This window comes from Aspergillus neoniger (genome assembly GCF_003184625.1).
Source record: "Aspergillus neoniger CBS 115656 unplaced genomic scaffold BO87scaffold_5, whole genome shotgun sequence".
Classification (NCBI taxonomy): domain Eukaryota; kingdom Fungi; phylum Ascomycota; class Eurotiomycetes; order Eurotiales; family Aspergillaceae; genus Aspergillus; species Aspergillus neoniger.
The window spans coordinates 689,971-715,496 of NW_020291133.1; the positions used below are offsets into that span (position 1 = coordinate 689,971).

Genomic DNA, 25,526 nt, shown 5'->3' on the forward strand with positions numbered 1-25,526 from the left:
TTCTGCCTGGTGCATGGAGTTATCTCCATGTTGCTCATCCCCTTTTGGACCGAGTAGTTTACAGGTACTACTGTACAATATATACATCTACTACGGACGGGTGTTGAGGAACGACATCAAGTTTGGACAATAGTAGGTCAAAGAATCACTTCATAGTAGTACTACTAGTATTACTACTACAAATTAAATCTACTATTGGCGAAAGAATCTGTTTCAATTGAGGTTTCTCAGACATATATAAGCCTAGAGGTCATACTAGCATTAATCACCCGTGCCACATCCACCAGTCTAATTGATAGATCGAATATGATGACAATCGGTGCCTGCTATTTTCCAATTCGTGCTGATTACATGAAAACACAGTACCTGAGCAGCAAGCCCCCTGCTCAGCTCACCCACACAGTCGTGTCACGTCGAAGGGCCATTAAACCGAGTCTTGATTTTCCCAGTTGGGGTTCTGCCATAACATTAGCATCATGGTTTATCATATTATCACTAGCACGGATTGTTTACCTTGCGCAAGATGACCAGACCCTCTAGAGTGCTGCTGAGAGGAATGTACTGCTCGTCTTCGAGCTCTGCACGTTCGCCGTAGGCCAGCAGCACCGGCGTGCTCTGTGTTTGCCAACCAGTGATGGTCTTAGGGCGACCCGCCTGGCCAACAACGTCCACGGCCTGACCGACCCGGACATTGACGGTGAGAGGCTGCAGGTCTTCGTCGAGCGTGACAAGGAAGCGTGGGTACATGGCGGTGATGAGGAAGTAGAGGAGATAGTGGTGTTCGGCGAGGACGAATTGCTTGGCATCGATCATAGACACCAGGACGGTGAGAAGACCTGCGGCTGATACGCGCGAGAGGACCTGGCGATCTGTGTGGAAGGGATTCAGGGTCATTGTACCCTTGCCCATGTGTAAAAGACCCTGGGCAATGCGGACCATGAACAAAGTGTTCTGGTCGCGGTGGTAGTAACTGGCCAACTGCCTAAGCAGCTGCGCCAGACGGGCATTCTTGGTACCAGCACCGCAAAGACCCATGGCGAAAATGGCGTTGATAGCGACATCGTTGTCGGTGTCGTGACTGTACCGGGACAGAGTGTCGTAAACCTTCATCTGAGGGTTGCTGGGTGTGATCAAGCCCATGGCAAGGGGAACAGCCTTGCGGATGTTGCTGGCACCGTAATGCATCAGGTGGCCGAACTGCCGCAAGATCATATCCTGCCCGACCTCCTCACCCATAGCAATGAGCGACAGACCCAGAACAGCATACGACTGAACAAGCTCATCACCCTTGTTCTCCTCAGTCTCGTCGATGATATCATTGCAGATGTGGAGGAGCTCCTGCAGTTTCAGGACGGTGCCAGTACCCGCCCAGGCGCAGACCGAAGCAAGGACCGAGGTCGGTTTAGCCATAGGGTGATCAACTGCCTTCAGGATGTCAAGGATGACGTCGACCTCTTCCTGACGACCGAAGTAAAGGAGCGCCAGACCCAGGGCCATGAAGCGAGTCCACTTATCCTTGAGCTGCTTCTGCCGCTCCTCGTCCATCAATGTGGTGGCAATGGCCTCACTGACCTGGTGATTAGAAGATCCCACAAAGATAAGACCCAGGGATACAGCTGCCATGGCAGACAGCTGCATGTCCAAGGACCCATCCTCGACAATGGGGAGTAGAACCTCAAGCAACTCCTCCTTGTTCGATCCGGCATAAGCCAGACCGAGACCCATGATAGAAGCAACTCTCATGGGCACACTCTTGGCCTCGAGATTGTCGGGGTCACTGAGGAGAGCCAAAGCAGGGTCGGAGTCTATCCGCACACCCGAGTTGAGGATACCGATAGAAAGCAATGCACCCGCCTTGATCTGATCCTCCGAGGCGTAGGTATACCTGTCGATCTTGTCCAGACCAATCTCGACATCCCTGTGCAGAAGCATACCCATCGAAGCAGTCGTTGACAGCATGCCGTCATCCTTGGTCTTCCAGACCCAGGGGCCCTTGTCACCCTCCACAAGCATCATCTTATCGTTGCCATATCCAGCGTTGGCGAAGGCGTTGACAAAGGCACTGGCGAGGTTGTGCCTGGCGGAGTCAACATTTGTAAGGCCAGCACCGCGGCTGCTTTCGAGGTGGGTCTTGTAAATGTCTTCCGGCATCTGGGGATCAAGGATGTTGAGCTCTTTTCCAAGAGACTTGAAGTGCTTTGGAATGGAGGTGTTGTTCAAGCTGTCCATGAAGGACTGGTCTTCCTCTTCCTCAGGAAGGTCAAGCCATATTTGTTGCCGGGAAACAAGGAACGCCATCTGCTTCTTGAGCGACCTATCCTCAGTGGCATTGATGTCGCTCTTAATGAGGTCAATGTCGTTCAGACGGATAGCAAGAACCACGGCCTTGGTGAGCTCCTTGTAGCGGACATAGACCTCATGGGCGGTACGAAGGAATTGCTGGTCTTCGGGGTATGTGAGAAGGTTGACCATGCTGACCATGTACAAGCAGACCCTTCCGTATGTGTTTTCGTCCAGAAAGCGCGGGATCTCCTCGATGATCTCGAGCTCACTGAGAAGATCGACAGCATCGGCTTCGGCGTTGTGGCTCAGGAAGTAGGGAACAAGAGACAGCGACAGATCGATCAAGTCCTGTACATCCTTCTCAGCGTTAAGCCGGTTTTGGTACTCTTGCCCAATTTCCAGCGCCAGGTGTCTGATGTATTCGTGGCCCCAGGAGCCGAGGTCTTCGGACTTGGTGAGAAGGCGGTACTTCAGGGTTTCGAGCTTCTCCTCATCTCCGTAGGTCATGCCAAGAACCGAGAGCATATCGGCGAGCGAGTCCTAGAGACACATACCTGGTTAGGTTGATAGGGTGGTCTGCATGGCGGGCAACGAACCTTAACCGGGCCGGCCGCCCACTTCTCATAGAGCTCCGTGAGCTCATCGTAATGCGGTCTTAGAAATTTCAAGGGCTTGGGAACAGCAGTCATAGAAGATGTCGAGGTCTTGATGAAGTTCTTAATCGCGTCCAAGGCAGGGGCGTACAACGAGGTGTCGGGCTCCTAGATGGCAGGTTGAGAGTTAACGTCATCGCTCGGGACCCCAACAGAACAGCTTCATCCCCGTACCTTTAACCTCTCCACGAGCATTTCCAGCTCATTCTTCAGCTGCTGATCCTCTTCACTGAGTTCTTCTGGAATATCCATCGTGTTAGCACCTCGATCAGAGCACGGCCTTAGTGATGTCAGGTGCGGCGTCGGGAGGTCCGCGGCCTGACTCGACATGTCCACCTACCCTCTTTCGACTCGTCATCCTTCTGCTTGCCATCAGCTTGTGGCTTCTCATCAGCCGCTGTCTTCTTTCCTCCAGACAACTCCTTGATATCGTCAACCTTGCCCTTGCCCTTGTCGGCGGGAGCTGACCGCTCGCCGTCTTGCGCCATCTCTGACGGTTATATGGCGAGTAGTCGGGGTGTGTTCGGGAACGCGGATAGACGGGAGATTTAGAAACGCGAGTGATGAGGGTGAGAGTGGGAGCTTTGATGCGATAAGCCTCCTCACTCTAGGCGATGAAGTTGGGATTGGGTTATAAGCTTGTTGATGGGAAACAGAGAGAGCTCGCTCTTCGTCGCCGCTCGGGCGTTGCGCTCCTGTGGAGCTCCCACCGCTTATGTAAGACAGCGCCCGCCAAGAGATTAACTACTACAATTTCAGCCTTAAGGCATCGATTGGAATGTTCTACCAATGTACTGACAAAAATCTAACTTGATTGTTGAACGAATTACACGGGGTATGAGCCGCAGCTTCTTATAGCCCCAGACCATGCATCATTACATACAGCGAATATCATCCGCCCAGACAAAATAAGCCCCCTGAACCCGTTTGGCTGCTGAGGCTTCCATCGGCACATCCCCCATGTCGAGTGCGGAACCATTCCCTGTACTCATCGAGGTCCCGGCTATAAGCATAGCCAGAGAGCTTCTCACCGCTGTAGGACAACAATGGCAAGTGATCAATGGTAGGCAGCTTGAAGGAAAATCGTTCAAGAAGCGGCATTACTGTTGAGGCTCGACTCAGTGGCTTTTCAACGACTCCGAGCCCTTCCGCAGGACCTGGTGTAAGCGGCTTTGAGGGGTCTGTTATCGCTTCTGGTGACGGTTCGGTGAGCTGAGGTGAATCAGCCTCAACAAACTCTTCGGGAACATGATATAGTTCGTTGTGCACCGTAGCAAGGGTAAAACTCCCCTTGGCAGGAAACGTCGGGTAAAGCAGATAATATCCTCTACCTCGGATAAACTCAAGGAGGTACTCCATCACGGCTGGGTATTTCTTCGATATGAGCTTCTCCTGGGGTGATTGCTGGCCCATACTTTCCTGAACCAGGAACCGGTTTGATAAGAACTCGTGGAATTCGGCCCACTTATCGCCGAAATATAGAGCTGCATTACTGTTGGGGGCCTGCCAAAGAAATAAAGGCAATAACTCCCCATCGCCCGGACTGGAGACATGGTTGCTGTCAGCTTCTGGTGGTTCGAATGGTTTGCCGTCAGTCAAAAGAGAAGACGGAAGCTCAAGCGAGATGCCAATAAGCTTGCTAGACAGCTGTTTGGTGCGGGAATGTTTGTATTTTAGCATGGTATACATCAAATAGTGATAAAATGATGGGGCTAGCTCCGTCTGTGGAGAAAGCAAAAGCACGTGGGACACAGCCGGGTCCCTAGGATAGAAGGCCTCAACAGACTTCAAGGAGGCTTCGGCGGAGTTCATGTCATGTGGCTGGATTCGACGACGGAGAGTGACCTTTCCAGAAGAATGAGGAGGCCATTTTATCGACTTAATGTAGCGAAGTAGCTCTGGGTCTACTTGAGGGGGCAATTCAATCGTCAAGCTAGGTGTCCCGCCAAGATAGTCCGCATTTTGCAACGTCCGGAGCAACCTGATCAGGGAGCCAGAGGACTCAGAAGGAGCATGAACAAGAAATTCAACTTGAACGTTATTCCAGGCTGTAAAAGCATTAGCACGGAGTTAGACATTGACCGACAGAGTCTCGAAGGTTACCTTGAAGGGCGCCACTGTCCAGGGTTGACATCCACATGAGATCCCTTGCTGTGCTAGGGAGAGAGACATGGGGAACACCTGATTCATCTGCCCAACCTTGCACGCCGCGCCAGAAGAAAAGTTCTTCCATCTGCTCGCCTTGTGTCAGGATTACTTGCGGAAGGAGGTAGGAGCGAACATAAGTGAGACCCGCCGCCACCGCTCTCTCCATACGGGCATCTGTTGACCATTGTGCATAGTCTGGCCTAGCATCTGCAGTGCAAATAAATGAGTATTTTGAGGAAGACTATGTTGGGTTGATAGTAGCAAAACGTACCGTGCCAGTTGACTGGACAATTCGCATCATCTATACCATTGACGCGCTGAATACCTTCGATTGACACGTCGTCTCTTCCCAGCAGCACCATGTGTACTTCGTTAAGCTTTTTCCCTGCCATCTGGCAGGCAAGAGGAAGGAGATCCGACACGCTTTCCAGGCTTGCAGCAGCAAAGACAACGGCGTGACTGGTTGGCTTCTGATAGCGGGAGACTTGTCCCTGAAACCGATGTAGTGACTTAGCCAAATAGTAGAAGTTGATCTTTCCATTGTAATAGAGTTCGTCACTGAGCTTTGCGTCGGCTTCATTTCGCTCGGGAGGGCCTTGCGGAGGAGCGCCAGATAGTGGAGGTTGAAGCTCCTTCTCCTCCTGCTGCTGCCCCTGCTGCTGCGATTGTGGTTGCAGGTGCTCTTGCTGGAATCGAAGTGCGGCCTGTCGCGCTTGAGCCAATGCAGGGTTGAACCGCTCCGGAGCAGGAGCAAGATCAGTTGGCATATTTTTGAAGAACAGATAAAGTAAATACAGAGCCACAATGCCTAACACGAATCGTCGCGGCCGTGGTGGTTTCCATTGCTTTGAGCGCCATGGTTGGCTATGGGCTGTGCGAGACCGATGGTCATCGTCCTTCTTCCCAAGCTCCTCATCTGCCAAAAATGGCCGTTTGGAGGGCCACATTATTCAAACATAAGAATAGCTGCTCCGTTGGAGCTGGCGCGACAGATGTAAGCATTGAAGAGAGGGGCGGAAGAGCAATGAATGGATGGTATGGAATCTTGAAGGGGCCACGCGGTGGAGGTTCGACGGTTGCGGGATGGCCGCGGCGACTAATCAGCCATGGGCTCTCCTCCGCAGCTTATCCCCGATCCTTCAGCCATTCATTCGGCCGGTCTTTCTCCACCGCCTCCAGTCAACATCCATTGCTTCTAGAAGCCTGCCAGGCTACTACATCTGACTGGCGTCGAGCTATAGCTGAATTCTTATGGGCTGACAGCTTCTTTGTCACCATCAGTATCCCGTGCTTTCAGTGGTTGGAACATTGCTTCATACCAACCCCGTGGCTCAGATTAGTTCATATAGTCGCGCACAATTCCAGAAAAGCAACATTTTTGCTGATTCAGTTGTTCCATTCCTCTCAAACCATGGACCCCCAGATGGCGATGGACTTGGACAATACAGAGCCCCGAGGCACGAAAAGATCTGCCGAGGACAGTGAGGAGCCACAGAGACCAAAAAGGATCAGAGTCAGTTCCCATTACCAGTCGTACCTTCGCTTAGGCATTAACGCTACATAGGCCTTAGACCCCGATGTTGTAAACAAAATTGCAGCTGGGGAGATTATAGTGGCTCCTATGCATGCGCTGAAAGAGCTAATCGAGAACGCTGTTGATGCTGGATCGACCTCGATCGAGATTCTGGTGAAAGATGGTGGATTGAAGCTCCTTCAGATTACTGACAATGGTCATGGCATCGACGTAAGTGGAGCAAGCATGATTCTTTAGCGATAAAGTGGCTAATTATAAGAGACAGAGAGACGACCTTCCTATCCTGTGTGAAAGATTTACAACCTCCAAGCTTAAGCAGTTTGAGGACCTTTCATCCATAGGTACGTACGGTTTCCGAGGCGAGGCTTTGGCAAGTATCAGCCATATTGCCCATCTCACCGTGACCACGAAAACTGCCGGATCCAGCTGCGCATGGAGAGCACACTATAGCGATGGGAAGCTTGTCCCCCCTAAACCTGGACAAAGTGCTGCGCCCAAAGCCACCGCGGGACGCGGTGGTACGCAAATAACTGTGAGTGAGATAATTTTTCATCTTTGAAAGTACAACAGCTCATTCGAATCCCAGGTAGAGGACCTGTTCTACAATGTACCGACAAGGCGTCGGGCTTTCCGATCAGCAAGTGAAGAATACGCCAAAATCCTCGATGTAGTCGGTCGATACTCCGTCCATTGCTCGGGTGTGGCCTTCTCCTGCCGCAAGCATGGTGATTCAGGCGTCAGTGTCTCCACTCCAGCAGCAGCGAATACAATAGACCGAATTCGTCAAATCCACGGCAGCGCAGTCGCCAAAGAACTTGTCGAATTCAATGTCGAAGATGACAAGCTGGGCTTCCGCTCATCTGGCTTTGCCACGAACGCGAATTACCATGTCAAGAGAACTACCATACTCCTTTTCATCAATCACCGCTCGGTCGAATCCACAGCCATCAAGCGAGCAGTCGAACAAACATACTCCAGCTTCCTCCCCAAGGGAGGACACCCATTTGCCTACATCGACCTCGAAATCGAACCACAGCGTGTCGACGTCAACGTACATCCCACAAAACGCGAAGTGAATTTCCTCAACGAAGACGAAATCATCGAATGCATCTGCAACGAAATCCGCTCCAAACTGGCTCAAGTAGACTCAAGCCGGACTTTCCTCACCCAAACCCTCCTCCCAGGTGTAACAACAATGGAGCCCGCAAACCGCGACACCGAAGGCACAGACACCGTACCCAAGACCCCATCCACGGCCAAAAAGCCATACGAACATAACCTCGTCCGCACCGACTCCAAAGTCCGCAAAATCACCTCCATGCTCACCCCAGCCACACCACACACGCCCACAGCCTCCCAAGCAGACACCACCACCATCCTTGACGAAGGCCTCCAATACGAAACCACCTCCCGCGAACCCCACCGCATCAGCTTCACATCCGTGAAGAACCTCCGCGCCTCCGTCCGCAACTCCATGCACAACACTCTAACCGAAACCATCGCCTCCCACACCTACGTCGGGCTCGTCGACGAACGCCGCCGAATCGCAGCCATCCAATCCGGCGTCAAACTCTACCTAATCGACTACGGCATGTTCTGCACCGAATTCTTCTACCAAATTGGCCTTACAGACTTCGCCAACTTCGGCGTCATCAAGCTCTCCCCACCACCCAAACTCATCGACCTCCTCCGCATCGCCGCAGACACCGAACGCACCCAATCATCCCAAGAATCAACAGCAGAAGAAGCCAACGTAATCTTCACCAACGCCCCGGACCTCGTCGCCGAAACCCTCATCGACCGCCGCGAAATGCTAAACGAGTACTTCTCCCTCGAAATCTCACCAGACGGAGACCTCCTCTCCATCCCCTTACTCCTGAAAGGCTACCTCCCCAGCCTGGGCAAACTGCCCCGATTTCTCCTCAGACTGGGTCCCTACGTCGACTGGACGAGCGAGGAGGAATGCTTCCGCACATTCCTGCGAGAGCTTGCGGCTTTTTATACCCCTGAGCAGTTGCCCCCGCCTCCGAACGTGCAGAAGAGTAATGATGCAGGAGCAGAAGGGGAAGGGGAAGTGGAGGAGGAGTTCATCACGCAGAGACGGGCGCAGATGGCGCGGATGCTGGAACATGTGGTATTCCCGGCGTTGAGGGCGCGGATGGTTGCTACGACGCGGCTGCTGAAGGGGGTGGTGGAGGTGGCGGATTTGAAGGGGTTGTACAGGGTTTTTGAGCGGTGTTGATTTAGCTGAGGATCTGAATTCTGGTATCTATTGGATAATTGTAAGGGAGTGTATTCATTCAGGTGCAATGATTACAAAACTACTACGTCTGGCCTGGTGATAGATTGTATCAAAACAACACGATTACAGAGTTGATGGATCATTCTGAACCTAATAACTTTATTCAGTGGTACAGATACGAACTTTACCAGGGCAGCGATACGAGTTACTATTCATAGACATAGAGTGTACTGTAAGAGAAGCTTGTTCAGGAATTAGACTTCGAAATGGCATTGAACATAGACGACGGCGCGTCTGAGCTGCATAAATATACCAGGATCAAACCCAACATCAATGGCAGTAAGCAGGTCGACCCTTTAACGATAGACATCATGCCGATTCCTAGGCCAAGCCACGATAACGCCGTCCTTGGAGAAATCCCACACATACACACAACACATAACATATATTTGGATGCGTAATCAAACATCTCAGTGCCATTAGATTAAGTCCCTCGAACGCCCAAAATCAAGAACGGCGAAGAAAGAAAGTAGATCATTTAGCTGTTGTTCGTGCCCTCATGTCAAACATATCGGTCATCATCATATCTGTTGTCTTTTGTTGCAGGAGACGCGGTTTGTCTCCATATAAAGGATGCCTGGCGGAATGTGGCGTGTGGAGCACAGCTCCCAGGGTCACAATTCTGCAAGCTTCCTGCATGATTGAAGTCGCTTTCACTGTCTAGAATACGGTTTGTTCATCAATGCGATCTCGCGAGCCACGGTAGCCCATTCTAGTTCCCGTCTTGCAGGCTTGTTTCGCTTCTGTAATTGTAACTCCTCCCATTTAAGAAGCTCGTATCTAAATTATACCGTTAGCTAACAGCGTCCAGGAATATGCTTAGCAGGTGTAGAGCTGGGACTTACACAAATCGTAGATGAGGCTGGATGATTACGTTAAGCCTTCGTGCTCGGACAAAACAGCTGGGGCAAACGTTAGTGTAAGTCGCATGTAATATGATCCAGTGGACCTACTATGCCCTAGGGAACGATAGGCCTAATGACGCCATCACCTCGGCAATACAGATGGTCGCTGAACGTGAGACACCCACGCGACAATGCACCAAGGTGGCCATTCCGTCCTGCTTTCCTTGTCCTAAGTGACCAGTCCTGGTAAGCATTCGTTCTATCGGTGCCAGCAGCATATCAACTTACGAATGAATTCTAGGCAGCGATCGAACGCCCGTGTCAACGGATCAATCCCATTGTCCTGAACATCAGTGATGTGCAGAATGATCTTCTCGTCCGCCTTAGCAGAGTCGTTGTTCCACGTCACGGTTTCGCCTATGCTGAGGATGCGCTTGATGCCTAACGCGGAAAGCATCTCCGGGTTGTTGGCGTGGGACAGGTTGCCCAGGTACATGTACGGCAGAATGCGACTTGGAAGGGAACCATCGCAATATCTGAACCAAGCAGGATCGGGAAGGCTCCTGATCTTGTGTGATCGAGTTGCAGGGCTTTCCTGCAATAGTCGTGCTTGTACACCGCTCATGAAGGTAATATCAGAAGGGTAGGCGAAGAAATTTCGCTTCTTCTCACAGTGCAGTCTGAGCCAAGCATTCGGAGCCGAAATGCCCTCTGCAAACATCAAATAAGCTATCGCTAGCAGTGAGCTTTCAGTGTAGCCGTCCGGACAATGGATGAGAATTTTGCGGACTGTCTTGGTGAGGGGGATCATTGGGATATCTCCATCCGCATCAGCCTTCTGGTCTGGCTCATCCGGGTTGGCCAGGTAATAGATCCAGCGGACCGTGTTCACTAGATCATCGATCTCTCTGGTTTCACCTGAGGGCAAAAGGATCGAACCGGATGAGGGAAACTCCAACTTCTGTGGGCCTTCCTCGAGTTGCTTATTGAGATTCGCCAGGAAGCGAGGGCCAGGAATACTTGCGAGCTCGCTGGCCTCGATCAAGAGGTCGAAGTTCTCGGTAGGTGCAGGCCCGCAAGATCCAGGCCGTAATAGGTAATCGGGTGTAGGGCCAAGCCAGACATTCGTTGAGATTTCGGAGGCTTTGGACATCTCACACATCTCCAACCGTTCCCACTGGACTAGTAACATGTTAGAATGACAACCAGCGAGCATCCTGTATGTCACTTACAGAAGTCCACGACCTGTCCCGTAAGCTGGCCACTGGAATTGATAGCCACCAAGTGCGACGCTCTCTTCTCAACCTCAGAGAAGGGACCTAGTGATCGATTAGCTCGCGGTTACCCTTAAGTAGGACCCATGTCACCCACAATCAAGGACATAGGTGTTATAAGCAGGAAAGTTACGGTCAGGGTCGTTCTTGATTCTCCAATTATGCTGTGCCGTTGCCATTCGCCTTGCAATGTCCAGAATCTGTTGCTGGGTTGCACTATTCTCACCGTAGACGATAATGTCAGATAAGGGTGCCAACTTTGCGGTCTGTATTTGGAAGTTGCGCACTGAGAAGCCTTCTCGAGGGTCAACCGCGAGGAATTCCACTCCCGACGGGGCCAGAACCTCTTCTGGAGCTACCGCACCCTTGATCCTGCAGGAGGATAGATTACCGCCGACTTTGACAATGGTGATACCCCGCCAGCACCTCGGAGTCCGACGAAGAGAACGTTTTCCCTTCGTAAAGAATCCCAGTTGCAAGTGATTATCTGGATGAAGCCCGTGCAGCCATGGAAACATCGATTCGGGATTTGGCAGTGGTTGGGCGGCCCAATGCTCCAAAGAAGCGGACAGGGTTTTGAGGTCAATTGTATACACCGTAGGTGAATGAGTCAGTCGCCGGGATTTATCAGGCGGATATAAGAGCGATGAGGTCTGATCATTAGAGCTGTCTTTGGCAGCTGGAGATGGTGCATGAGCATTAATTGGAGAGGGACCCGTGGGGCAAACAGGTATATGCTTGTTTGGGATGGGAGACGAAGTTCTGTTCAGACTCAATGCGGGAGTCAAGCCGGTCGGGGGAGGTGTTGAGTGTCGCAGCGTCTGCTGCTGCACCACAACTGTCGCCATAATTTAGAAGAAGGAAGCCCTCTATACTCCGTGTGCCGCCAGCGATGTATATCCCTTGAAACGGAATTTATCCAATATCTTGACAGTGCAAACGAGGCCAATCAATAACGCATTCCTTATTTTCGAGACCCTGTAGGATACGACGCGCGGGTTCAGTCGCCAAAGAGCGATTCTTCTCTGTAATTAGAATAAAATTAGCATCTGTAGTTCAGAATCGAGGCTCAACAACGCGTCTTGTGTTTCCGCATAGGAAGGGGGGCGCGGTGGGGTGTGGGGAACCGATGACATACACAATACACCAGCAAAACACTAAACTTTAGATGATCTAATTCCGGTGGAAGTATGTCTGGGAACCAAGAAACAGGAATAGGTGAGATGTATGATGCAAGTCTTGAGAAGAGACAACAGGTGATAAGATACAACATGGCAGCGTAGATCGTTAAATGAGGGGGGGAGTCAATTAAATTGGGAACTGGGAGGAGAAGGTTTACCCACAGCAGATAGCAAGCTAAGATACGCCCAACCCCACAATGATAAAGGGAACCAGAAACACAAGCACCCCAAGGCGATCCAGAAACGATCAGGATGTGGGGGAAAAGAGTGGGAGAGTGGAAAGTGTAAATGAAGATGAAGTCAGCGAAAGATAAGGGTAGGAGATAAGGTGAAGTTAAGTAATAACCCAACAGAAGTGAATCATGAGGGAGAAAGGGAGGAATGAAGGGAGGTGGGGGGAACCGGGGGGGGGGGGGGGAAGACGACTTCTTGAAGAGAAGAAGAGGTGGAAGGGGAAGAGGAAGACTAGAAGTTGAGAAGAAGAAGAAAGAAGGAGGAGGAGACGGAGAGGAGGAGGAGGGGAAAAGGGAAGGTTGTAGTACAATGAGACTACTACTACTAACTAATTAGCCAGGGAGAGGAATCCCAATAGTCTTCCTACTACTACTTACTCACTGGCTCACTGCAGGTCAATCCAGTATGGGGGTGGGGAGGGGCTTAAGGAAACGCGCGGTGGGCCTCCGTCACTAGTGGCCACTTAGTCCCGCCGTAGCGCCGCGGCTTCTCTGCGATGGGGCTGCCCCGTCTGCTTTCCATTTCCCTTTTCACACCCCCCCAAAAAAGAAAGAAAGAAATTCAAATCATCCATCCATTACTGCAGTATCCAATGCATCGATCTTCCAATCTATCCCAATTGATTGTAATGGTCCTTCCTGCCACTTCACTCCCACTGAGCACAGATTCTCGTCTCATCTGCTACCCATCTCATGCAGCCCCTCCCGATCATTCTAGTGTGGTAGATAGCAGGAACCTTGGCCCGACCTTGTCGTCACCATCGGCCATCCTTGATTTCGGGCAGAAGGTCCCCACATCCGGCCTGTCCAAGATGTGTGTCAAGATGATAGATAATACAACTTCCCCGTTTGCGGCCAATGATTCCACCCTCCCCCCTTCTCCTTCCACACACCCCCCGGCGCTCAGGCAAATCTCACTAGTTACTACAGCCCAGAATATGCTGTGCGCTGCTACACAATATGCTGGGCTGCTTCAATACTCTTGGGTCGTCTCAGAATTTCCAACCCCCACACCTCCCCGGGAGTCTTCACGCCAACACCTCTAGTGTAACGCCCAATAGGGCCTTGAAGCAGTGGTCTTCCGGCTGGGGACCGCATAATACGGCGACACAAGGCAAGGTGCGGCACCTGCTCTGCCGAATGAGAGGTCGTTGGTCGACAGAAGTGGCAGGTCCGTCAAACTCAGTCTGACTGGTCCGGCTTTATGATTGGCATCCACGCACGTCCCGTACCCTCCTCGCCATTGATCTCTTTGACAACGGTTGCTGACAGGGACCCGTGGTTCTTGTCAAGTCATGCGTCTGCCCACCCCCCATCTCCAACTTATCACCCAACCACAGTCTGGGTGCGGACTCATCTGGACGACATGACATCTACATCACCGACCCATTAATTGCTGTTTGTCCTAGTGCAGATGTACCCCTGGGTATATGCGTGACCATCATGGTATGCATGTCTTTCTTTTGACTTTTCTCCAAAATTTAATGCTGTTTGCCTTTTTCTGCCCCTTTGCTGCTCTAGTCGATGGAACCTCATTGCTTCTTTGGTCTATTGCTGTACTCCTCGAAAGCCCATGTACATTCTTCTGTCTCGTGGGGGATCTGCATGTAGTATGTGTTGTAATCATGTAGCGCACTCACCCTGGTTCTACAAAGTGCAGCTCACAGCCATGCAGAGCCATCTACATGCCTAACATTAGGCACGCGACAAGGAGAGGGGTCTGTGGACAAGCATGGTCCTATAAGCCGTGAAATTAAGTATCTTGAGGCCGATCCAACATTGACCGGATAAAGTAAGGCTTTCCATGGTGTCGCCTGAACCTTCTGGGTGGGTAAACAGTCATAATCAACCCGATCACAGTATCACGATTTTCTTCTGCTTTTCCATTGATATGGCTTCTACGGTATCACTTGCTGCAGATCAGGCATCGGTCACCCACAGTTAGTCCTCCCGACCGTGTTGCGTTGGCTGTAACCAACCCGAACCAAGTGTCAAACCAGTGAGTGCACGGGCGTGTCCATCTCGTTCCCCACTTCGGCTTTTCCCTAGAAGCCAAGCTTAAACCGGGTATCTCTCCGCAGAACTCAGCCCCTCTTCCCACCCAAAACCGCTCCTCGCTGCTCCTGCCTACTCCACCACCCGTTCACTCGGCGTTACTTGACTCCTCTACCACGTGCCTCTCGCCTTGCTGGCCTTGAAAAGCGGCCCGATCTTCACACATGCAACCTGCCTGCATTGTGAGGCAGTCAGTCGTTGAGGGGTCAGACAGATTGTCCAGTCCCGAACACAGGGCCAGGCTCTGAGAGTCAGACAAGTCGTGCCACCTTGCTCTCAAACGATCTCGTGGCGAGATTGATAGACTGCCAACTGGCGATTAACGCCAGCCGGCCAATACAACTTCCTCGGGTCAAGGCTGGACACTCCGTTCATCTATGCTTCGGCCTTGTCTCTGAGCTCCTTTGCAAGTCTCAGCAAGTAGAAACGAGCCATGTCAGGCGGGAGGCCATCAAAAGACTTTGCCATCTTCTGAAGATCGGTCCTCGCTTTCTCATAGGCTTGCAAATCACGGTTCCCGTAGACATCCCGTCCAGCTGCATATCCTTTCGATAGATTGCGAAAGAAAACATTCACGGCCACACTGACCTGGCCAGTCGGAGATGCAGTGTGTAACCACAACGGGGGAATGAACAGGATGTCGCCACGACGCATAATTGCTTCATGTGGCGTCGTGTGTGGCACCGAAGCAATTGAACCGTCTACTGAATTCTGAAATATGTTAAGGGTGGAGCTTGATGCCCCAGCAGGGACCTGGAGGTATTGAACATCACTAGGTGGGAAGAGAATAAGTCTCTTCTCGCCACGGATCTGACACAAAACATTTGCCATGACCTGGACATAGTCAGTGCCTCACTTCTGCAGGTATCTGTTCACATGCACACTCACATCGTAGTGCAGCCACAGGGTGACTGGTCCAGAGATCCTGAGTGGAGAACTGTGTTCGTTCTCAACAACCATAGCAAAAGGCTCCGGGAGTCTGAAATCATCCTTGAGATTGGGAAAATCTACGGCTAGTTTGGCAGGTTGTTTGGTTGGCTCTTCAGTGGAGATACTTCTAAGATATTGACGACCACCCGCGTGCACTTCATCCAGGAAGGCGCCGAACTCCTTGGTTGTGTAGGAGAAATTCTTCGTTTGGAAATTCATATGGTCGGACTGAGCGTCATGCACGACAACCTATCGAGAGGCTCTTAGCCAGATTTCTCAGGGCAAGCAGGGTCGGTGGCTTCTACCTTGCGGTCCCTGCCAACAGCATCCGCGAGATACTCCTTTGTCCAACGCTCGGTGCACGGACCAAGGTCGGAACCTTCGATGATTACTGGTTTCCCTTCCACAAGTATCTGTTGGAATTGCGCGGCAGTTTCAACCTTGACACGAGGAATCGATGTGACAACCTTGGTGCTTTGTTGGTCCACATTGGATGGCTCCACCGACGGCTCCTCAGCTTTCAATGGTTGCGCAATCTCAGAGATCCGACCCCACTCGTTCTCAAGAGATGTGTCAATGTTCTTTAGAAGCCAGGTGCCTTCCGTCCAAAAGGTTCCAAAAGAGAAACAAACTGCACCACCGCCCAGCAGCAAAACCTCGTCCGCGTCGACGGTATGAGCCGCATGGCCGACCAGTAAAGGTCTTGGCCCACCAAAGTTTAGCCCAAGCCCTATTGCAGACAGTATGTTACCAGACTGCGATGCAGAGTCGCCAGTAAGGCACTCAACAATCGCTTTCGTATTCAGTAGCATGATCTCCTTTTCATAGGGCACAATCTGTCGAGGGATGATACCACCAATAAGAAGCAACCCCCGGGAGGAGCAACTGAGGGTGGCGCCGAAGCGGCTGAGATATTCAAAGGTGGGTGAAGCTTTCTGCAACTTTTTTGTGCCATCGTGCAACTCCACATAGTACGATCCGTCACTGCGCTGGTGCAACTTCCATGTCCAGAAATCTTCCACGATAGTGCCATCCGCTCCAATTCCTCCGAAGAGGAATCCAGACGTATTGTCTATGCTTGCCAGGCAGGCCCCGAACCTAGCATTTGGGCTTGCATTGACCGTTGCAACGGGTTGCCACCCGTCCTCTTTGCTCCATAGCAACCAGGTGTCCAGCGTCGTGCCATTGCTCGTCTTTCCTCCGTAGACCAAGACATAATCTGAGCTCAAGGTCACTCTGATCGCACTATGTCTGAACCGCTCGATTGGGAGGTTATGTGTCGGACGCCACTGGGTCCCCTGTCTTAGCCAACAATCCTGAAGACCAGCAGCGGGTGAAGCCCGGCCACCAACAAGTAAACAATCGCCACCAGATAGCTGTGTTACGGTATGACACATCCTGGCTGGGATGTCGCGGGAAGGTACAGGCAGGGTAGGACCGGTGACGTCGCTTGTGTTCGCGTACAGATCCGTCGTTGCTAGTCGCGTCTGCCGTCCCAGCCCGGCATGGTAACCGACCGAGTTTGTGCCATCTGGAACAAGCGCTCCGAACCTGCGTTGGCCACCTCCCGCCGGGTACTTTGCAAGAAGCGCGTACTGGTTGGACGCGTCGACTTCCTGTTCGGCATGCGTGGTCTTTGCTGCGCTGCGATCTATTTCTCCTTGTGATGTAGAGGCGACGAGAAGGAAGTAATGGGAAGCAAAAAGTGCGAATTCTTCCCATTCATCGAACGGTTCCACAGCATCCAAGGAGGATCGCAGCGAACTGGTCACAAATCCGTCATCCGACCATAGATCCCACAGACTTCTGGCATTGGCTTGCTGCCATCCGGCGTTCTTGAACCGCTGTTCTTGCTCGTTAAGTGAAGGGTATTCATGAATCGAGTACAGCGGTGCTCCGAGCTTCTTGAAGTGTTTCATCATGGTCGAGGCGAAAGGATGATCGGGTCCGTCGGGGAAGAACTGCTCAAGAATACAGAACTTGGCATCTATGAGGTTTGACGTTAGTTTGCATGCGATCAGCCACGGAGCCGCACGGAATAGACACCGTACCGTTGTTCAACTTTGACGCCCACTCGACAACCGCATTGGCAGACTTGACATCCATATAAGTCAAGGAAACCTCAGCTAGGAAGAGGACTGAGCACTCAGCGGGCAGGACCTCGGCTCTCAGCACATCGTCCAACTTTTTGAGATTTTTGAGATCGCATCCAATGCCTAGGTATTTTGCGCTGCGTATTTGCACGGCGCTTTCGTCGGCTAGGAACTCTACATCCTGGAGAACCTGTGTGATTTCATCGGTCCTTTTGATGGCTGTCTTCTTATTGATCATGAGCTTCTCATAATCGATATCGACGAATTGCGTATCTCTACACAGGGATGGATCTTCACTGAGGAGAATGAACGGTAGGGGATCACTACGATAACCCATCTTAGCATACGATCCAGGTACCAATAGGTTCTGCAACCAAGCGGTTGCTTCCGGTTTGCTACGACTCACAATCCACACCCCAAGTTCAGGACAAACTTGGGTTTTCCCGTAGGCCCTCTCATAAATTGTCGCACCGACTCTGCCATCGCATGCAAACGCAGCCAATATCCACGATTGATCAACGGCGACCGCCGCTGGGGCTTTTTGACGAAATACCGAAAGAAATGGGGCTTGGGATAGTAGAGCATTTCGACGCTGCGTTTAGATACGATACTACTGTTATTGGTCTAGGACTGTTAGATGTAGCACAGGCAATCGAGAGAGATGTAGGCGCTGGGGGTGGTCTGTGTCTGCGCCAGGCGCATAGTGGGACTCGGTCATAGCAACTGCAATTGCGACTTACCCCCATAACCAGATCGGCCTCCTTCTCAGCTTTCGTGCTGGCTGTAGCCATGGCCGGCTTTTTCGTAGCTGCCTTGACAGGGCCGGCTTCCTTTTTTGCCGTCATGGTGAAATTGACGTTGTGCGGGGTTATTTGTAGGAGAGGGAAGAAATAAAGTGGAAATTTGCGAAAAGAAAGGCGGAAATGTCGATCAAGATGTGGCCCAAGCGTCAGGTGCTTCGCTTGCCGCGCCTGACGCAGACCGCGGCAAAGGAGAGGAACTGTTGTTCTTCCCCCGGATACCTCCGCTACCAACCAACCAAGTCGGCGTCACCTCGCGGTTGTGGAGGCGCTCGGAGTATATAAACGGCGAACCGTTACTCGAGTATCAGTTGCGCAAGCGAGATATGCAAATCAAGGCCCATCAACAGTGACGGAACCGGCTCTAACCAGGGATCTGCTAACCCCTCCATACCCGACACTAAAGCGTGTTACTCCTCCAGACGACGTGATATCACCAAAGCTCATCTCAGATCTCTCGGTTTATTCATCACACGGCATACTGTGCTGTCATATATCGGTTTAATAGGAAAGCAGAGTGGAGTGAGGTGTGGTCGATCCCGGTGATCGACTAAGCAACGATGTCGATGAACTTCGTGACGTTTAACCAGGACTATAGCTATCTAGCTGTGGGTAAGGCTCTTCCTGCTCCCAACTCCTCCCTTCTACAGTCATGAAATATATCTTGACACCTGTCAGCGACTTCTAAGGGATTTCGCATCTTCACCACGGACCCTTTCGCAAAAAGCTATGAGACGAAAGAAGGGAATATAGCTATTATTGAGATGCTGTTCTCGACGTCCCTGGTTGCGCTGATCCTATCACCACGTCGCCTTCAAATAACTAATACCAAGGTTCGTAGGAAATCCTTCGCGCATGATGTTAGATTCTTCTTTTTCACAAATCGCATGATCTCTCCCTGTATTCTGCTGCGCGATTCACGAGGCGCAAATGGTTAACGCTTTTTCTCACATCTGCAACATGTAGCGCCAATCGACGATATGCGAATTGACTTTCCCCACGACCGTGCTGGCCGTGAAGCTGAACCGGAAACGGCTTGTCATTGTGCTGGAGGACCAGATATACCTCTACGATATCCAGACGATGAAGCTCCTGTATACCATCGAGACCTCTCCCAACCCCAACGGTAAGGCTGCGACTACCTTTATGAATGTGCTCGAATGTCTAATTGTCGGCAGCACTCTGTGCCCTCTCCCCATCCTCGGATAACTGCTATCTTGCATACCCTCTTCCGCAAAAGGCGCCGCCCTCTACGTTTCAACCTCCAGCTCACGCTCCTCCGGGCACAACACATGTTACACCTACAAGTGGCGAGGTTCTGATCTTTGATACTCTGAAGCTGGAAGCGATCAACGTCATTGAAGCGCATCGGTCCCCGCTGGCGTGTATCACGTTGAATAGCGACGGAACACTTATAGCCACGGCGTCGGACAAAGGAACGATCATACGGGTATTCTCTGTCCCCGACGGGCGCAAGCTTTACCAGTTCCGGCGAGGGTCGATACCATCCAGAATCTACAGCATGTCTTTTAACACCACCTCGACCCTCCTTTGTGTATCATCTTCCACAGAAACGATCCACCTATTCAAATTAAGCCTTCAATCGCAGTCGCCAGACGCTACACCATCCTCTTCACTTACGGCCGCTGATCGAAGGTCTAGCCAAAGCTCACTTGGACAATTATCCGATGCCGATGATAGAGGTGGAGACATGGCCGCATCCGAGCTTGCGTCGAGGAAACACAATGGAACTCTGATGGGCATGATCCGGCGCACCTCCCAAAACGTTGGGAGCACATTTGCTGCCAAGGTTGGAGGCTACCTCCCCAAGGGAGTCAGCGAGATGTGGGAGCCCGCCCGAGACTTTGCCTGGATCAAACTGCCCAAGTCCAACCAAGGACCTGGAGCAAACGGGAACAACGGCCCGTTGCGCAGTGTGGTCGCCATGAGCGCCAACACTCCCCAGGTTATGGTGGTGACTAGCGACGGCAACTTCTATGTATTCAACATCGATCTCTCCAAGGGTGGTGAGGGGACGTTGACCAAACAATACTCGTGAGTCTGCTTTACCTACAGGTATAGAAGAACTGTTATTGACTGATAAGCAGTGTGCTCGACACAAATGACCGCCTGGGATACTCCGTGATGGACTATTAATCTCGCCATGATACCACTCGTTACGTCTACTGCTGCTACAAGTCGATCGTTACAGCGCCCTTTGCATTCTGTTTTGATTTGAGCGTTCATATACTTCTAATAGGGCCAGTATACGCCTTCCTATTTGTTCTTACTCTATCGTTTAAGCCTTTTCGAGGCGCTACTCCTATCCGCCTTGCATGAATACTATCATGTGATGACTGACTTCTTCTCGTCTTAATGCTCTTGCCATGTAATCCCATATGTCTTAGACCTGGGTATCTTTGTGACGGAGGTCGATTCTGCATCGAGTGTCATGCATCTCTGATATTCGAGCGCTGTACTGTATGGTTGTACTTTATGCATGAAAACTTGGTCTGCCACCACCTTGGCTCCCTCCCTCCCACTCTACCAGAAACTTTGACGCCTGTAATACAACCCACAAGTCGTATGAAGCGAATAAATATTACCCTTATCACGGTGAGGTCATATCATGGGCTAGCTTCTCTTGCCTGTTATATTCGACACAAACAACCATTTCAACCAACTCAGTGTAATATGATCTTGAATCCCAACGCCAGAAACAACATTCACACAAAAATCTGAATTATCAGCGCACGACCACGCAGAAGACTCAGTAGTTGCCTGAATGACATGAAGGTGTCCAGCAGGGCACCAATGAGAGAAACCGGGTGACCAAATCTGCGGAATACCACTAGCTGTGAATCACCAACAGACTGCTAATCATCAGAGATCCAATCAACTGTGACAACCAACATGTTCGGCTGGATAGATACTTAGTATGAGATAGTATAACCGATCATTCCCGCTAGGCTCCACTTTCCACCTTATGTGGGTATCTGTGCTTTAGTGCTTATCCATCCTGCCTTGTCATTGCCCCGATCTGGACAGAAACAGGGGTTGGGGTTGGGGTTGGATGGAGCGGGGAGAGGCGCAGTGGGAGGAGAATGAAAGACAAAAGAGAAAGTGAGTGAAGTGGATCAAGCAATGCACGTTTGGGCACATCCTCCCCCATCAGAGGCTCCAAGCGAGACTAGGAGCCGGGATAACACTGGTCTCTTGTAATATAAAGGTTCTGAACACCTCCAGTCGATCCTGTGCGAGAACTGAGAGAAAAGAAAACGAAGATACAGCTATTTCTCACTTCATTGCAGTCAGCACCTTTCAATATAATATCAACCTGTAACAACAATCCAATCCCCCATCCTCACCTTTACACAGGACAATCATGGCGGCCGCTGCTTTGGATCAGCTTAGATCTATCTTTCCCGATGATACTCCCGATAAAGTGGTGATCAATGAATCTGGAGACAAGTACCAAGCTGCTGTGACTTACCCCTGGTCACAGACCTGCTGGACTCCTGCGGCAGCATATGTCTACCTGAGTACTGCTGAGGAACTGACCAAGGCCCTGGCTATTGTACAAGAGACTGGTACCAAGTTCGCTGTCCGCACAACCGGTCATAACCCGAATGTGGGATTCAGCAGTGTCGGTGAAGCAGGTGTGGTGTTGGACATCAGGTAGCTTAGGTCAAAGGAACTACTGTCTGATCAACAAGGCATTGCACGCTTTGGGTCGGGAAATACCTGGGGCGAGGTATATGTTTGGCTGGAGGAGCGAGGGCTGTCTGCCATTGGGGGGAGGGATTCCCAGGTGGGACTGGGAGGGTTCCTCTTAGGAGGTATGTGTGCTTTCTTGCTTTCTACCTCTCTCTGTGTGTCCCCCTATCGTTGGAATAAGTCATTGACTACTTTGCAATAGGAGGTTTGGGAGCTTTGCCTAATCTTTATGGACTCGGCGCTGATGGAGTGAAGAACTTTGAGGTATGTTCGAGAGTATCTTTGACATTCTTTGTTTTTGTTCTATTTTGGGCGAGGAGTTGAGTGTAGGGCATGGCAGTACCAGGATTTAAAATTAACGAGTCCTCCAGATCTTACTCGCGGATGGAAAACTCATCAATGCTAATAGAAATGAGAACTCCGATCTCTACCGCGCCCTCAAGGGTGGTGGCTCTAACTTTGGTATGTCTAGTAGCATAATTGTGTTCAACATCTAGTTCAACTAATCTCTACTATAACAGGCATTGTGACACGGTTTGATCTTGAAACTCATCCTTTGATCAATGTCCAATGTATCATCAATCTCTACAGCCCCGAGGATCATGTGGCAATCAACCAGGCTACTTTCGAAGTTCAACAAACTATGGAGAAAGATCCCAAGACCGGGCTGTTCACCAATTTCAACAACGGCTTTGTTGCAGTAGGCCTACTCTATGGGGACCATCCAGCTGAGTCTGAGGCCCGGGAAACTTTCAGGCCGTTTCATAACCTCAGAAGCTTGATGACAACAGTCCTACCCTCGACAAATGGTACCCTTTTATCTCTAGCCCAAGCTATGGGCCATGCCCAAACACCTCTCAAGTGAGTAGTATTGGTTGCAACCGGAACGCACTCTTATGATTACTAAAATATATACAGACGATCGATTTGTACAGTTACCACCCGAAACTCACCCGAGCTATACGAAGAAGTGTATAAAACCTGGGTTGAGGTCCGTAAGACCCTTCCAGCTGATACCGTTTTACATTATACCATTCAGCCAGTTGGTACAGCTGCTGTTCAAGCTGGTAAAGACCGTGGTGAGAATATCATGGGCCACGAGAGTGTTCCACAGTGCTGTATGTTTTACTTCCTTTCTCTGTATATTTCATGAAGCTAATGCAACTTTACCCAATTCTAATAGGGTGGGTATTCACCTGTGAATGGCCCAAAGATGGCGATGATGTCGCCGCACAAAGTGCTGTGGATACCATGTCAGAAAAAGTGCAGAACCTGGCTAAGGCGAGAGGACTTCTTCTGGATTTTAAGTGTATGAGCTTTGCTACCGCTTCCCAGAAGGTTTTGGGCAGCTATGGGGCCGAGAATGTCAAGCGGATGCAGGAGGTGGCGGCCAAGTATGACCCTGAGGGCGTTTTCCAGAAGCTGCAGAATGGTGGCTTTCTTCTACGGGACAATGTCTAGATACTTGTCTCGGGGAGGTGCACGGAGGCGGACATAGTCTGATAGCGATGGGAGGTTTCTACTTCTTTTCGAATGTACTAATACCAAGACATGTGTTTTTAGAATGGCACCGGCTGATTGTATACTCCAGGTTTATGTAAGATTTATAGAAACGAGTTGTACAAGAAGTATATAAAGAGAAAATGTAGAGAAATCAGGATCAGAAAAATAATAAAAGCAATCAATCGATCTAATAAATCCACCTTTATAACATTGACTTCATGACGCATCTACAAGAATTGACTATCAATATTTTAGATACTTCCTAGATACTGAAAATATTCTTACCATCGAACTACATTCAAGAGAATGGAAACTAAAATAAGAAGGCTATAAACCAGCAAGACTACGACCGGATATTAGTTCGGATTGTGTTGTGGCATTATCATTCCTATCTTGCACTCTATAGTACCAACCTAACTAGACAGCCCACTTCCGAACCACAATACGGTCCCCACTCCCCGCAGATCATGTAATTTTCATCATCGCCCGTCAGGTCATTACACTATCAGTAACCACCAAGGTACAATATCTTCCTGCATTTACATCTGCAGCTTCCACACGCCTGAACCAGCAATTGGCACCCACGTACATACCTCCCTCGCCATGCTACCACCCCCGGACAACCCCGACTGTACCATCAACACAACAACCACAACTACCACATCACCCCTCCCCCTCACCACCGACAATGCCATCACCGCCACGAAGAACCAGAACAACCAGCACCACAACCACCCCCGCAAACCCAAACCAACGCTCCTAAACCCCCTCCAAAAAGGCATCACAACATACCTAACCCACCACCACCACCACAACAACAACAATGACACCACCCTCCCCATATCCTCCCTCCCCAAACGCTTCACCATCTACGCCCCCCTCCTCCTCCTCCCCGTCAACGCCCTCACCACCCCACCCGCCTGGCACACCCTCTACAGCACCCTAACGGCAACCCAAAAGACGACTCTGTACGAATGCATCCTCTCCGCCTTCTCCCGCTACAACCTCACCCACATCGCCATGAACGCCCCCATCGCCCTAACCGACGCACAAGGCACCGAGAACCGCATGCGCAGTCCCGGCGGTCTACTCCCACTGCACGGGGACTTCGGGTCCGCGCCCAGCACAATCACAAACCTGGACTCGCCAACAGCAGAGGAGCTGGGGCGCGCGTTCTGGGTAAGCACGGTGCAGAACCATGGCATTGAGCAGATCTGGGCGCCTATGTATACGATGTTCTCAAGGGGGAATGTTACGGAGAAGGCGAGGATATTGGGATCGGGGATGGAGGGGTTAGCCAGGCAGGATATTGAGGGGGCAGGGCGAGGGATGAGTGTGGTGGATATGTATGCGGGGATAGGGTATTTTGTGTTTTCGTACCTCCGGCGCGGGGTGAGGAGGGTTTGGGGATGGGAGATTAATGGGTGGTCTGTTGAGGGGTTACGGAGGGGGTGTGTGGCTAATGGGTGGGGATGTAGGGTTGTTAGGGTTGGTGAGGATGGGGTGTTGGAGGGTGGAATTGGGGTGGAGGAGTTGGTGGATGGGTTGAGGGATGGGGAGGATGGGGATAAGGTGGTGGTGTTTCATGGGGATAATCGGTTTGCGGCGCGCGTTTTGGCGCAGATTAGGGATGTGATGGAGGTGAGGGGCCGGTGGCCGCCTGTTAGACATGTTAATTTGGGATTGTTGCCGTCGTCGGAGGCTGCTTGGGGGGATGCGTGTCGAATGGTGGATGGAAGGTTGGGGGGTTGGTTGCATGTGCATGAGAATGTGGATGTGAGGCGCATTGAGGAGATGAGGGATCGGGTCACGATGGAGGTTGGGAGGTTGAGGGGGGAGGTTTTGGAGGTGGAAGGTGAGGTCGTGGCGGAGTGTCGACATGTTGAACAGGTCAAGACGTATGCTCCGGGGGTGATGCATTGCGTGTTTGATGTCAGGTTGCCGGCGCTGGAGGTATAACGTTATAACGCTCATG

The 25,526-nt window shown here is 51.1% G+C and overlaps 9 protein-coding genes across 9 annotated transcripts; 4 read left to right on the forward strand and 5 right to left on the reverse strand.

Moving 5' to 3' along the window:
* Nucleotides 1-198: 198 nt before the first annotated feature.
* BO87DRAFT_373503 (proteasome regulatory particle base subunit RPN1) lies at nt 199-3,578 on the reverse strand. Its single transcript, XM_025622566.1, has 5 exons — nt 3,277-3,578; nt 3,111-3,175; nt 2,880-3,044; nt 514-2,823; nt 199-457 (listed from the first exon to the last, which is right to left on the reverse strand). Exons 1-5 carry the CDS (start codon nt 3,422-3,424, stop codon nt 425-427), a joined length of 2,721 nt encoding a protein of 906 aa, XP_025483327.1. The 5' UTR covers nt 3,425-3,578; the 3' UTR covers nt 199-424.
* A 156-nt stretch (nt 3,579-3,734) lies between these two features.
* On the reverse strand, nt 3,735-6,118 carry BO87DRAFT_351925 (uncharacterized protein). The gene is made up of 3 exons (XM_025621163.1): nt 5,356-6,118; nt 5,040-5,291; nt 3,735-4,984 (listed from the first exon to the last, which is right to left on the reverse strand). Exons 1-3 carry the CDS (start codon nt 6,029-6,031, stop codon nt 3,828-3,830), a joined length of 2,085 nt encoding a protein of 694 aa, XP_025483328.1. The 5' UTR covers nt 6,032-6,118; the 3' UTR covers nt 3,735-3,827.
* Nucleotides 6,119-6,291: 173 nt separating this feature from the next.
* BO87DRAFT_413242 (mismatch repair ATPase MLH1) lies at nt 6,292-8,909 on the forward strand. Its single transcript, XM_025626562.1, has 4 exons — nt 6,292-6,597; nt 6,649-6,828; nt 6,884-7,150; nt 7,205-8,909. The coding sequence occupies exons 1-4, from the start codon at nt 6,496-6,498 to the stop codon at nt 8,858-8,860; spliced, it is 2,205 nt and encodes a 734-aa protein (XP_025483329.1). The 5' UTR covers nt 6,292-6,495; the 3' UTR covers nt 8,861-8,909.
* A 664-nt stretch (nt 8,910-9,573) lies between these two features.
* Nucleotides 9,574-11,887, reverse strand: pps1 (tyrosine/serine/threonine protein phosphatase PPS1; the record flags this gene model as incomplete). The annotated part of the gene is made up of 6 exons (XM_025624658.1): nt 9,574-9,700; nt 9,766-9,822; nt 9,874-10,024; nt 10,054-10,947; nt 10,998-11,084; nt 11,137-11,887. The coding sequence occupies 6 exons, from the start codon at nt 11,885-11,887 to the stop codon at nt 9,574-9,576; spliced, it is 2,067 nt and encodes a 688-aa protein (XP_025483330.1).
* A 2,996-nt stretch (nt 11,888-14,883) lies between these two features.
* BO87DRAFT_394107 (tRNA methyltransferase PPM2) lies at nt 14,884-18,376 on the reverse strand (the record flags this gene model as incomplete). Its single annotated transcript, XM_025625099.1, has 6 exons — nt 14,884-15,342; nt 15,397-15,687; nt 15,744-17,425; nt 17,490-17,854; nt 17,938-18,155; nt 18,272-18,376. The coding sequence occupies 6 exons, from the start codon at nt 18,374-18,376 to the stop codon at nt 14,884-14,886; spliced, it is 3,120 nt and encodes a 1,039-aa protein (XP_025483331.1).
* A 186-nt stretch (nt 18,377-18,562) lies between these two features.
* On the forward strand, nt 18,563-20,842 carry BO87DRAFT_413245 (phosphoinositide binding protein ATG18). Its single transcript, XM_025626563.1, has 5 exons — nt 18,563-18,943; nt 19,010-19,164; nt 19,298-19,457; nt 19,510-20,386; nt 20,440-20,842. The coding sequence occupies exons 1-5, from the start codon at nt 18,892-18,894 to the stop codon at nt 20,486-20,488; spliced, it is 1,293 nt and encodes a 430-aa protein (XP_025483332.1). The 5' UTR covers nt 18,563-18,891; the 3' UTR covers nt 20,489-20,842.
* Nucleotides 20,532-20,849, reverse strand: BO87DRAFT_187545 (uncharacterized protein). Its single transcript, XM_025618459.1, has one exon. It carries the CDS (start codon nt 20,773-20,775, stop codon nt 20,575-20,577), a length of 201 nt encoding a protein of 66 aa, XP_025483333.1. The 5' UTR covers nt 20,776-20,849; the 3' UTR covers nt 20,532-20,574.
* An 867-nt stretch (nt 20,850-21,716) lies between these two features.
* Nucleotides 21,717-23,514, forward strand: BO87DRAFT_404220 (FAD-binding oxidoreductase; the record flags this gene model as incomplete). The annotated part of the gene is made up of 7 exons (XM_025625836.1): nt 21,717-21,995; nt 22,026-22,170; nt 22,251-22,312; nt 22,420-22,510; nt 22,570-22,909; nt 22,967-23,166; nt 23,232-23,514. 7 exons carry the CDS (start codon nt 21,717-21,719, stop codon nt 23,507-23,509), a joined length of 1,395 nt encoding a protein of 464 aa, XP_025483334.1. The 3' UTR covers nt 23,510-23,514.
* Nucleotides 23,515-24,077: 563 nt separating this feature from the next.
* On the forward strand, nt 24,078-25,510 carry BO87DRAFT_351939 (tRNA(Phe) (4-demethylwyosine(37)-C(7)) aminocarboxypropyltransferase; the record flags this gene model as incomplete). Its single annotated transcript, XM_025621164.1, has 2 exons — nt 24,078-25,030; nt 25,112-25,510. The coding sequence occupies exons 1-2, from the start codon at nt 24,155-24,157 to the stop codon at nt 25,508-25,510; spliced, it is 1,275 nt and encodes a 424-aa protein (XP_025483335.1). The 5' UTR covers nt 24,078-24,154.
* Nucleotides 25,511-25,526: the final 16 nt, after the last annotated feature.

What these genes read in the sequence shown, in the direction of transcription:
- BO87DRAFT_187545 (XM_025618459.1), bottom strand. Translation starts at nt 20,775, where the DNA reads ATGCAGAATCGACCTCCGTCACAAAGATACCCAGGTCTAAGACATATG.
- BO87DRAFT_351925 (XM_025621163.1), bottom strand. Translation starts at nt 6,031, where the DNA reads ATGTGGCCCTCCAAACGGCCATTTTTGGCAGATGAGGAGCTTGGGAAG. An exon ending in TTGTCCAGTCAACTGGCACG is followed by an intron (nt 5,292 to 5,355) that starts GTACGTTTTGCT and finishes TTTGCACTGCAG; the next exon opens with ATGCTAGGCCAGACTATGCA. An exon ending in GGACAGTGGCGCCCTTCAAG is followed by an intron (nt 4,985 to 5,039) that starts GTAACCTTCGAG and finishes ATGCTTTTACAG; the next exon opens with CCTGGAATAACGTTCAAGTT.
- BO87DRAFT_413242 (XM_025626562.1), top strand. Translation starts at nt 6,496, where the DNA reads ATGGACCCCCAGATGGCGATGGACTTGGACAATACAGAGCCCCGAGGC. An exon ending in AGAGACCAAAAAGGATCAGA is followed by an intron (nt 6,598 to 6,648) that starts GTCAGTTCCCAT and finishes AACGCTACATAG; the next exon opens with GCCTTAGACCCCGATGTTGT. An exon ending in ACAATGGTCATGGCATCGAC is followed by an intron (nt 6,829 to 6,883) that starts GTAAGTGGAGCA and finishes TATAAGAGACAG; the next exon opens with AGAGACGACCTTCCTATCCT.
- BO87DRAFT_373503 (XM_025622566.1), bottom strand. Translation starts at nt 3,424, where the DNA reads ATGGCGCAAGACGGCGAGCGGTCAGCTCCCGCCGACAAGGGCAAGGGC. An exon ending in GGATGACGAGTCGAAAGAGG is followed by an intron (nt 3,176 to 3,276) that starts GTAGGTGGACAT and finishes TGGATATTCCAG; the next exon opens with AAGAACTCAGTGAAGAGGAT. An exon ending in GTCTGGTCATCTTGCGCAAG is followed by an intron (nt 458 to 513) that starts GTAAACAATCCG and finishes ATGTTATGGCAG; the next exon opens with AACCCCAACTGGGAAAATCA.
- BO87DRAFT_413245 (XM_025626563.1), top strand. Translation starts at nt 18,892, where the DNA reads ATGTCGATGAACTTCGTGACGTTTAACCAGGACTATAGCTATCTAGCT. An exon ending in TTCAAATAACTAATACCAAG is followed by an intron (nt 19,165 to 19,297) that starts GTTCGTAGGAAA and finishes TGCAACATGTAG; the next exon opens with CGCCAATCGACGATATGCGA. An exon ending in ACGTTGACCAAACAATACTC is followed by an intron (nt 20,387 to 20,439) that starts GTGAGTCTGCTT and finishes ACTGATAAGCAG; the next exon opens with TGTGCTCGACACAAATGACC.